The sequence below is a fragment of the Montipora capricornis genome, chromosome 4 (genome assembly GCF_036669925.1).
Source record: "Montipora capricornis isolate CH-2021 chromosome 4, ASM3666992v2, whole genome shotgun sequence".
Classification (NCBI taxonomy): domain Eukaryota; kingdom Metazoa; phylum Cnidaria; class Anthozoa; order Scleractinia; family Acroporidae; genus Montipora; species Montipora capricornis.
This window is the reverse complement of record NC_090886.1, coordinates 38655463-38665462: the sequence shown is the minus strand read 5'-3', so window position 1 is coordinate 38665462 and position 10000 is coordinate 38655463. Positions and strand designations below refer to the sequence as shown.

The 10000-nt window shown below is 39.1% G+C and overlaps 1 protein-coding gene and 1 pseudogene across 1 annotated transcript in view; both read right to left on the bottom strand.

Moving 5' to 3' along the window:
* Nucleotides 1–10000, bottom strand: part of LOC138046889 (zinc finger protein 208-like) — a 218233-nt gene that overhangs the window by 56870 nt on the left and 151363 nt on the right. The window contains exon 9 of the mRNA XM_068893483.1: nucleotides 8852–8916. Coding sequence (XP_068749584.1) covers nucleotides 8852–8916 — 65 coding nt within the window. The remainder of the gene's footprint in view (nucleotides 1–8851; nucleotides 8917–10000) is intronic.
* Nucleotides 7602–8750, bottom strand: LOC138044934 (zinc finger protein 709-like; annotated as a pseudogene).

The window sequence follows — 10000 nt, the reverse complement described above, 5'->3', positions numbered from 1 at the left end:
TTGTTCTGAAACACGAGAAAACAGAGAAACACAAAGTGAGGTATTGGAAATAAACAGCTCCTCATTTTGACACCTAGAATCAATAAAGCAATAATGCTCAAACAACAACAGTATAATCATTATTGATCCAAATTGACCAACCCTTCTCCAAATTCCTTATAGCTTGCTCCAGGAACTGTTTGGCCTTCCTGTCCTTATCTTCCACATCAATGTCAAGGCAGTTAATCAAGTCTTGACTTGTGAAAGGAACTTGTGCACTACTCAGGAAATAAGCCTGCATTAGGTCAGGCTGGGATTTTATAAGATCGTGAATGCCAAGTGTTTTCAGTCCCTTGCAAAACTGGTTCAAAGGCTCTTTCCTCTTTGTGAGGGCATCGTGAACAATCACAGCTTGCATGGCAAGGTCTTTGTTTTTCATTGTCAGCGGTTGCAACCACCCAGCAGTAACCAATGCATTCCCAAGAAATTCGTGATCATTCTGTATCTGTAGAATGTCATCATCACTGGTAGCAGCATTCACCTGGAAGTTGTGAAATGCATAAGAGAGCTTTCGAAAGTAGTTAATATACAGCTTTTATGATCAGTAAGCCTATAAATTATATATATACATACAAATGGACAGATGGAGCTGGATTAAGTGGTCTTTAGCATTCATTGCTTCTCAGAGTTTCACACTTCTTGTGAACAATCATCAGGAAAAAAGCATGAAACTCTGAGACAATAAAATGTTCAAGACCACTTCATCCAGTTGCATCTGTCCACTTGTATTCTGCTCTATTTTAACTATTGAGCACTCTTATAGTCCATGAGGACATCAATCTGGCACATTGTTATATATTTATTCATGTAGGGTGGGGAGAGGAATCTGGAAAACTGAACTGTTGCCAGTGTGGTTGGTTCGGTGGTGGCCGAGTGGTTAAGGCATCCAACTCGTAATCTGGAGACCCGGGTTCAATTCCCGGCCCAATCTCATTTCCACATAGAATCAGTTGTCCAGATTCCTCTCCCCATTGCAAGCATAGTTTAACAGTTCATGATCTTATCACTCGTTTGAGAAATAGGCAGACTGGTTTCCTTATCAGGCAACATGGTTTAAAGTGTACACATTGTTATACAATAAGCTTGTTTTGAGGCCCACGCATAGACGATGGTCAATGACATCTTGAAGACTGGAACTAAGAAAAGCAAGGCAGAGCTGCCTGAGGGGACAGGCTAATTTATCTTTGGCAAGAAAATCTTTGGCATGGCAACCTCCTTATCTCTTTATGGTATAAAACCTATTCATTGAAAAAATTCACACCAAACATGTATGGTACATGACAAGGTACAAGACCTTTTTACCAATATGGTGGTCGTGTTGATTAATATAGTTTTAAATAACTGTTATGGGACACCCATGGGGCAAATACATATTATGTTTCCACCTGGAGCTACCATTTCATAATGTCATTCAAAACAAAAGAAATCCAAATGGCAACTGTATCATGAAAAAGTCTATTACCTTGTAAGGCACTGCAATATGCCATGTATGCACATGGATTGTATTTCAGTTGAATAATGATAATATTGCTAACGAACTATATGTATACATTATTTGTTTTCCACTGAACTATGTACCTTTTCAATCAACTCCCTAAGCTCCAAGTCAACAACATCATCAATTGAGCAGAATTCAGGAGAAATTGATCCAGTCTCAATGCACTTGTAAACTGTAGGACTAAGGCATGGAATACTTGCATCAAGATGTATGATAAGATAAGCTACCATACTGCCAGCAAGTTGAAAGAGTCTTGATTGAATGCCATCAATTGAGTAGATTGGTAATTTCCTATCCTGTGGACCTTCAAAAGATTGGCTGTTGATGAAAATATTGCTTGGCATAACAGGGCTCCATACTCTCTCCTCAGGCCCCCAGCATCGACACCAGGTTCACCTTCAAATGCTATTCTTGGGGTGGCTGTATAATCAAATTCTGGATTCTTGAAAGTAACAATAGATTCTTTCCAGAATTCATCCCTCTTAACAGTGATTTGCTTTACTTTACTTTCAACAAGTTTTAATGAAAGTTTATGGTCCTAAACTGAGGTTTAGGAGTTTGGTGATGTGGAAGTTTGCACTGATGATGAATGGACTTTCTGCCAACTCTTTGTCAGACTCCAGGTCAGACTCAACATGAATGGAATTGTTGACACCTACCAAGCAATGTATACAAAATTTATGAACACAAAGACAGGCACCTCTTTTTAAACACATGTAGTAGTAACTTGAAAAAAGTGTAAGAAATTTCACAGATAATTACGTGGCTAGCCTTACACTTCGAGTTAGCCGAAAGGTCTCTGATGAGTCCCTTGGCAGGGATGAAACAGTGCATGATGTGGTAACGATTTCATCATTCAGGACTTTTTTTCCTAACTTATGTCACCTTGACTTTGTTAAAGTACTGTCACCTGCTTTACAGCACAAAAGTTCATTTACTGATATCTCCAGGTCAAAGTTATTCTTGGTAAGAGTTATTAATAGATCCTCTTCAGTTTCTCCTGGAAACATTTTCCCTCAGAGTTTCTACCAGGCATCCTATAACAAAATAACAGAAATTTCCTTTGCAAGTTGTAGGTATGTGTATGATCAATTTTCACTGTGAAATTTCTTACCTCTGTTTAATAAACTTGGACTTTTAAAGCTTTCACCATTGATTTCAGCAGAACCATCATGGATACAACTGTCCTCAAACGACCCAGAACAACTGGCACCCCCTCACACTTGCTGTCATGTGCATGCCACTCACTCAGTGCTACTTTTTTCCACAGTTGAGACAGTCAATCAGAACTGCATCTGCAGATTCTAATGTTTCCTGTTAATACCAGTACAAACATGTTACCTTCATGTATTATGCAAACATTTCATAAATTATACTTCAAGCTAATACAGTACTGACTTTTCTCATACAACCCACTTCAAGTACATGTAGTTATTTACCAACTATAGTAGTCCTTCACTTCCCAGTCCAGTTCCATGCCCAAAACATACAAGAAATCAGGAAATAATATGTGACCCTAATGTTTATTGGTCTACAACAGTATGTAAATGTATATAAAGTAAAAAAAAAATGCTTCTGAATGACAGCTACATGTACCCAGTAAACAGGTCTTGGGCAATATCACAGTACTTCTTTTAAGGGTAATATTTTCATGAGTTGAGTAAACTGCAGCTTAACAGCAAATACCTTTTCCAACGATACCCCCTCCCCCACTAAGTTTAGGTGTATTTTCCCCACCTACAAAAAGCCAATCTTTTACATTACATTCCATATCATTTCAATATTCAGAGCCCAGGTGATATTTTAATAGAAAACAAAGCTGACTTGACAATAATGAGCATTATTAAGAATTAGATTCGTAGCCCGCAAGGGCTAGCCAAGCCAATTAAACTGTAGGATTTGCATTTGTCCACTAGTTGGGTGTTAATTAGACTATAATAAAATTGTAAACAAAGATTCCCCGCTAAATAACACAAAACAACAATCAAGAGAAAGAAAGTCACCTTGACTACTGGATTTCGGTCCAAATCACGTTGCAGGGGTCTAATGTAGGCCAAAGCCTGTCCCAATCCGGAGCTGGGGTACAAAAAAGGGTGACTTTCTTTCAAGAGAAAGAAAGTCTCTCAGGATTTCGGTACAAATCACGTTGCAGTATCCACTTGTCTGGGGGTATATATGGGGGGTATTATGGTAGTAAGGGTGTGGTGTGTACTTCCCTGATGGCCTGTTCTCATTAGCTCAAAGCCTCCACCTTGAGAAAGCTTGGGATATTCCTCCTCTAGCTTTCTGCGAAGTTCGGGGAACTTTGTCTTTGAATGAAAACAAATCTTCTTCCGGCCTAGTCCTGCCTGTTGCAGGTCGAATTTTTCGGCTCTTGAAGGAGCTCTAACTTGTTCTTTGGAGTATAAACAGAAGAAGTCGTGTGTCCAAGTTTCCTTCGGTTGAAAGAATTTAGGCTTTACAGGATTCTTCTTGGTTGGCACCGATGATGATAAAGACAAACTGGATTGACGGTAAGGAGCAAATATGTGTGCGAAAGTTGTGCAAAGCGTTGCTGGCTGATGCTCCAACCTGACCTGTTGCGACATGTTTGCTCGGCTGATCTGTTTTCTCACTCAGTAAAATAGTCACTTCACGGAGTAGCCGTATTGCTTTCGCACTTTTGCACTCAGAATCGCCCTCTTCATCGCCCCTTGAACGTACTTCATCGCCGTCTAGCACGCCTCTTCCACGTTTGTGTGGTCCGCCATGTTTGACCTGAACAAGCGCACTAACACTGGTAATAATTAGAATAAATTATAGAAAGGGCGGGAAATTTCCTCGTCCCAGGACTGCCCGTCAGTTTCTTCTTGCGAGGTTCCAGTCCGCTTGCCGAACATAATTTGAGGAAGTCACATTGCGAACATAATTCCACAGAGCGGAACAAAATTCGATGTGAATAATAAAAGAAAAAAGTCATAAATCAAGAAGCCTACCAACGTGGTTATCAGCCAAACAAAATTTGGGTGGTTGGTCTAAACAGAGGCTATGGTCTAAACTTCGAACATAATTCGATCAAACCTTGGAACATAATTCGAAAATCGGTAACATAATTTAAATGCCAAAACATAATTCGGGAACTTAACGAACAAAATTCACTACTATATCATAACAGAATTTGCATTCTAATAATGACCCTTATAACGCCTCATAGTAAACCGCGCTAAAATCGTGAGAAAGGGCGTGGAAACGAAACAATCCTCACGAATTTCCCGAATTCCGGGAAATACCGGGCTTTTTTCATTTACCAAAAAATTTCCTGATATTTCGGTGGAAACTTCCATCGGGTGAAAAACGTGTTCCATTTAACTCAGGTCCGTTCGCCGCCCAGTGATTGCGATTTTACGCGCCAAAATTTAAAAATGTGGTCGTGAATAGCCTGGAAGTGGTAAGACCTTTCAAAAGTTGTAAATGGAACACACACATTTCCATCGGAAGGTTTCCAACGGGAAAACAGGACTACCTTTTCAGAAGTTCCGTTTATTCCGGAAATTTCAAGTTCCAGTGGAACAAACCAAAAACGTGTGTTCCATTTACATCCTAACTGGAATTTCCGGAATTTCTTGGTAAATGGAAAAGGACCACCGGCACTCTATTTCCCGGAATTTGGGAAATTCCAGCTAGCAGGCCCTCTTTCACGATTTTAGCGCCCTTTACAGGATGGAATGCAGGGTACAGCGCTATTCACATCTGGTTGGCTTTTAACAAATTCGGAAAATCGCTTTCCTTTGTGCCACGATCATGCCTTCCGGATTTTTTTGGCTAAATGGTAACCATATATTGTCGTCTTGCTTATTTTATACAATTATGTCTTGCTTAAGATGGTATTCGATTCTTTGTGACTGGTTGTGGATTTTTTTGAGCTGGTTGTAGGTGGTTGTTGATATATTTTTGAGGTGGTTGTAGGTGGTTGTAGATGGTTGTAAATTTTTTATGAGGTGGTTGTAGGTGGTTTTAGGTGGTTTTAGGTCGTTCCATGTTTTAGTGACTACACTCGTGCAAGCCACCTTCTGCAGTCCCACAGATACAATTTTCCTATGATTATCAAATAATTTGGTGTGGGGCTTATTGAAGAAATCACTCCAAGAATAACATGCAACTTGTAGGTTGAGACTTATCTGTTGACCTGTTACCTGAAATATATATATAGGTCGAAGGCTTTCCAAAACTTATTTGAATGAGGACAATGAAACAGAAGATGGTATACTACCATTTGCGTCCATCCTTGAAGTGTGACGAATTACTTTTTAAACGTTAACGGTTTAGTCTCATACCTGTCACGTTTGACCAATGAAACGTTGGCGGTCAGGTCATGCAATTGATAACGTTTTTGGCGCCAAACGATCATGTTTTGTTCACGTGCTGTGCATGTTTTCAAGTTTCACATGAAAGAAAACGGGCTGTGTTTGTAGCCCCGCTTACGACATTATATACTCTGGGGGCCGTTCAGAGAAACCAGCATACTTAAAGTAGTATTCGAAGACTCGAGTTTTCTCCCTACTTCTACACATCGTGATCCTTTCGCGCTGTGTGTCCATACGTGCGAGTTCCCACGTCAGGAATCTTTATTCCCGCTTCGTCAAAAAATTTCAGGTTCCTTGTCAGTTTCCTTCTCATGGTTGCAGAAAGAGCAATAATAGTTTTTAATGTAACCGATCTTATACAATTTATCATTAGTGTACAAAATTGTATTTAGGACTTTATATTGAAATGCCTTTAGGTGAGGCTCACAAGTGACAGTATGTGGAAGATGATAAGACTTTTCAAGTTGATCTTTAGTAATATTAATTAATTCCCGTTGCAAGTTTATACTATTGTTTGGAAGGCTGGCCTTAGCGCCAACTAAGAGGATGTAACAGTGTTTTGATTTTGCTTTAGATACATCAAATACGCATTCAGAATGTTTGAAAAGAAGGTTTTGATAGATCGAAAGGAACACTGGAATCGAGATTTCTCAACTTGCAACGCAACGTTACTGCTCGACAAGTTGCACGAAAAATGTTGCCCGTATTACTGGACCTTCAAGAAAGTGTATTTTTAAAGGCAATCGCGTAACGATTATTTTATCTACAAATAAAAGTGCAATGGCCATCGTTTGACCTTGCACAACGCAAAATACACTGTATTTAGATGCACACATTGGCGCAATTTTCAATGTAGCCTAAAAAAGCTGATTGTACACCACAGGAAAGCAACGTCCAACGAAAGCTAACAATGCGCGTCTAGAAAAGTATTTTATAAAGTAAGTAAAATAAGGAAAGATTATCGTCAACGAGTTACAACCATTAAGGACGTGCCTACTATTGTTATGCGCGCATACGTTCTGCGCATCTCGATATACTCTGGTTTTTCCTATCGGTGATGCTTACCAAATACAGTGATATTTTCTGCCCGGTTTAAAACCATCCGGAGAAAGTAGTAGATCTTAGTAAGTACTCTTGGTATCCAAAAAGAAAATTGGGGGTAACCCGTTCATTTTTAAGAGATAATTAAGTTTGAATTTGAGAAAGAACGCCGTACATTGCTTTGTATTTTAAAGCTTTTTACAAATATTATTCATCAATTATCTTTGAAAAATGCGTGGTTACCCCCAATTTTCTTTTTGGATATCAATAACACTTGTTAAGATGTACATTTCTTGCATAATCATAAACCGGGCAAAAAAATACTTTTGAATTAGTAGGCACCGTCCTTAAAAACACCAAATAACGCAAAACCCTCTCTAGTTCAGGTTGACGGCTCCTCAAACGTCATATGATTTTGGTAATGTGCAAGAAGAAGCTCCTCGCTGCTCAACTCCTCCTGGCAAAGCCAACAGATGTGTTTTACACCCTGGTTTGAACTATGTTCTTGCAAAGTGCAGGGCGATGAATCTCTACCTCGTGTTCATTTGCACTTGCAGAATTTTCTCGTCTTTTTCATGTTTCCTAAACACTTCTTCTGTTGCGAAAAGACTTTCTTATTAGCCTACGTTTTTTCGCTTTTCTTCCAGTATGGAGTTTTCATAAGGCTTGGACTTTTTCCCTTAAATTCCTGCTTGGCTAAAGCACTTGCCACATTGTTTGCATTCATGAGGCTTCTCTCCAGTATGGACTCTTTCATGTTTCCTTAAAAACACTCCTGCTACGCTAAAGCACTTGCCGCATTGCTGGCATTCATAGGCTTTCTCTCCAGTATGGACTCTTTCGTGTGTCCGTAAATTTCCTGCTCTGGCTAAAACACTTGCCGCATTGTTCGCATTCATAAGGCTTCTCTCCAGTATGGACTCTTTCATGTGTCCTTAAATAACTCCTGCTTGGCTAAAACACTTGCCGCATTGTTCGCATTCATAAGGCTTCTCTCCAGTATGGACTTTTCATGTTTGCCTTAAATGACTGCTTGGCTAAAAACACTTGCCGCATTGTTTGCATTCATTCTCTAAGTATGGCTTCTCTCCAGTTGCCGCATTGTTCGCATTCATAAGGCTTCTCTCCAGTATGCTTTTTCATGTGTCCTTAAACTTCCTGCTCGGCTAAAACACTTGCCGCATTGTTTGCATTCATAAGGCTTCTCTCCAGTATGGACTCTTTCATGTCTCCTTAAATCTTTCATGTGCTCGGCTAAAAAAACTTGCCGCATTGTTTGCATTCATAAGGCTTCTCTCCAGTATGGACTCTTTCATGTCTCCTTAAATCTCCTGCTCGGCTAAAACACTTGCCATTTGTTTGCATTCATAAGGCTTCTCTCCAGTATGGACTCTTTCATGTGTCCTTAAATCTCCTGCTCGGCTAAAAACTTTGCCACATTGTTCGCATTCATAAGGCTTCTCTCCAGTATGGACTCTTTCATGTCCTTAAAATTAAATAAAACACTTGCCGCATTGTTGTTCGCATTCATAAGGCTTCTCTCCAGTATGGACTCTTTCATTCCTTAAAGGCTTCTCTTGCCATTGTTCGCATTCATAAGGCTTCTCTCCAGTATGGACTCTTTCATGTGTCCTTAAAATTTCCTGCTGCTGGGCTAAAACACTTGCCGCATTGTTCTCTCCAGTATGGACATTCATAAGGCTTCTCTTCCAGTATGGAGGCTCTTTCACTCTTTCATGTCCTGCTTGGCTAAAACACTTGCCGCATTGTTCGCATTCATAAGGCTTCTCTCCAGTATGGACTCTTTCATGTGTCCTTCCTGCTTTCATGTGTCTAAAACACTTGCCGCATTGTTCGCATTCATTTCAGGCTTCTCTCCAGTATGGACTCTTTCATGTGTTCTTAAACCTCCTGGACTTGGCTAAAACACACTTGCCGCATTGTTCGCATTCATAAGGCTTCTCTCCAGTATGGACTCTTTCATGTGTCCTTAAACTCCTGCTTGGCTAAAAAACACTTGCCGCATTGTTTGCATTCATAAGGCTTCTCTCCTGTATGGACTCTCATTGGGCATTTTTTAAGTCAGAAAACAAACGATCTAAGGGAAGTTAATAAAAAGAAAATCAAATTCTTAATACAAAACAAGAATAAGGAAGTAAATATAAGAATATATTATATTACTGTTAATATTATTAGTGAAGTGTGGGACACCTAAAAAGTTATAGGAACTTATAGCGCAACTGACCAGAAGAAAATAAATTCCTTAGTAACAAAATTAGGGTGAACATAAGATATTAGCTTAAAAAAAAGCAACCACAAATGGCGTGTACAGCATTTCTGATAAAGATAGGGACTGAGATATTAACAGCATTTAAAAGCATTGTACTGAGTATACGCAAACTCTGAAAAAAAAAAAAGAAGATAAGATAATAATGATAATGATATTTATACAGGAAAGCTCTCTCATAAGTTAGTGATGTTTCAGAGAGGGGTCCTGGTCCATAAAATAAAACACAAATTGACAGCACAAGAGTTAAACTCTAGATTATAAAAGTATTAAATTAAAACGTAGGTAGTTAATATAGATTATCACAATTTACTTCTCTAAACTGAGATATGGTGACTGAGTTGCTCAAGCCTCTCTGTCCAAATTGTTGCAATCTCAGTTGAAGGCATGGTAACACGTTCTTTGTTTACCCCAGTTCCGTTTGAAAGATGGAAGAAGCCTAAGCTCATATTTGCTACGTGTGCTATAACTATGAACGTCGCTGTTTCTTACCATTTCCAATTTATGAGAAGTAATTCCATGGACGCATTTATAAACATAAAAGCAGCGATGAAAATATCTGAGTTGTTTTTTACAGTAAGGACACTTCAACCGTGAACACTTGACTTTTTTTTTTTCGACGACTAAGAAATGAAGGCTCTTCTTATGATGTATAGTTTTACATGTATAGCATTTTGTGAGTGTAAAAACATTAATACTCTTGTCAAAAGGACGAGCCCACATTCTATAGTCACTAAAAAAATGTACAAACAAATATCAAGTGTTCATGGTTCGAGTGTTCTCATTGTAAGT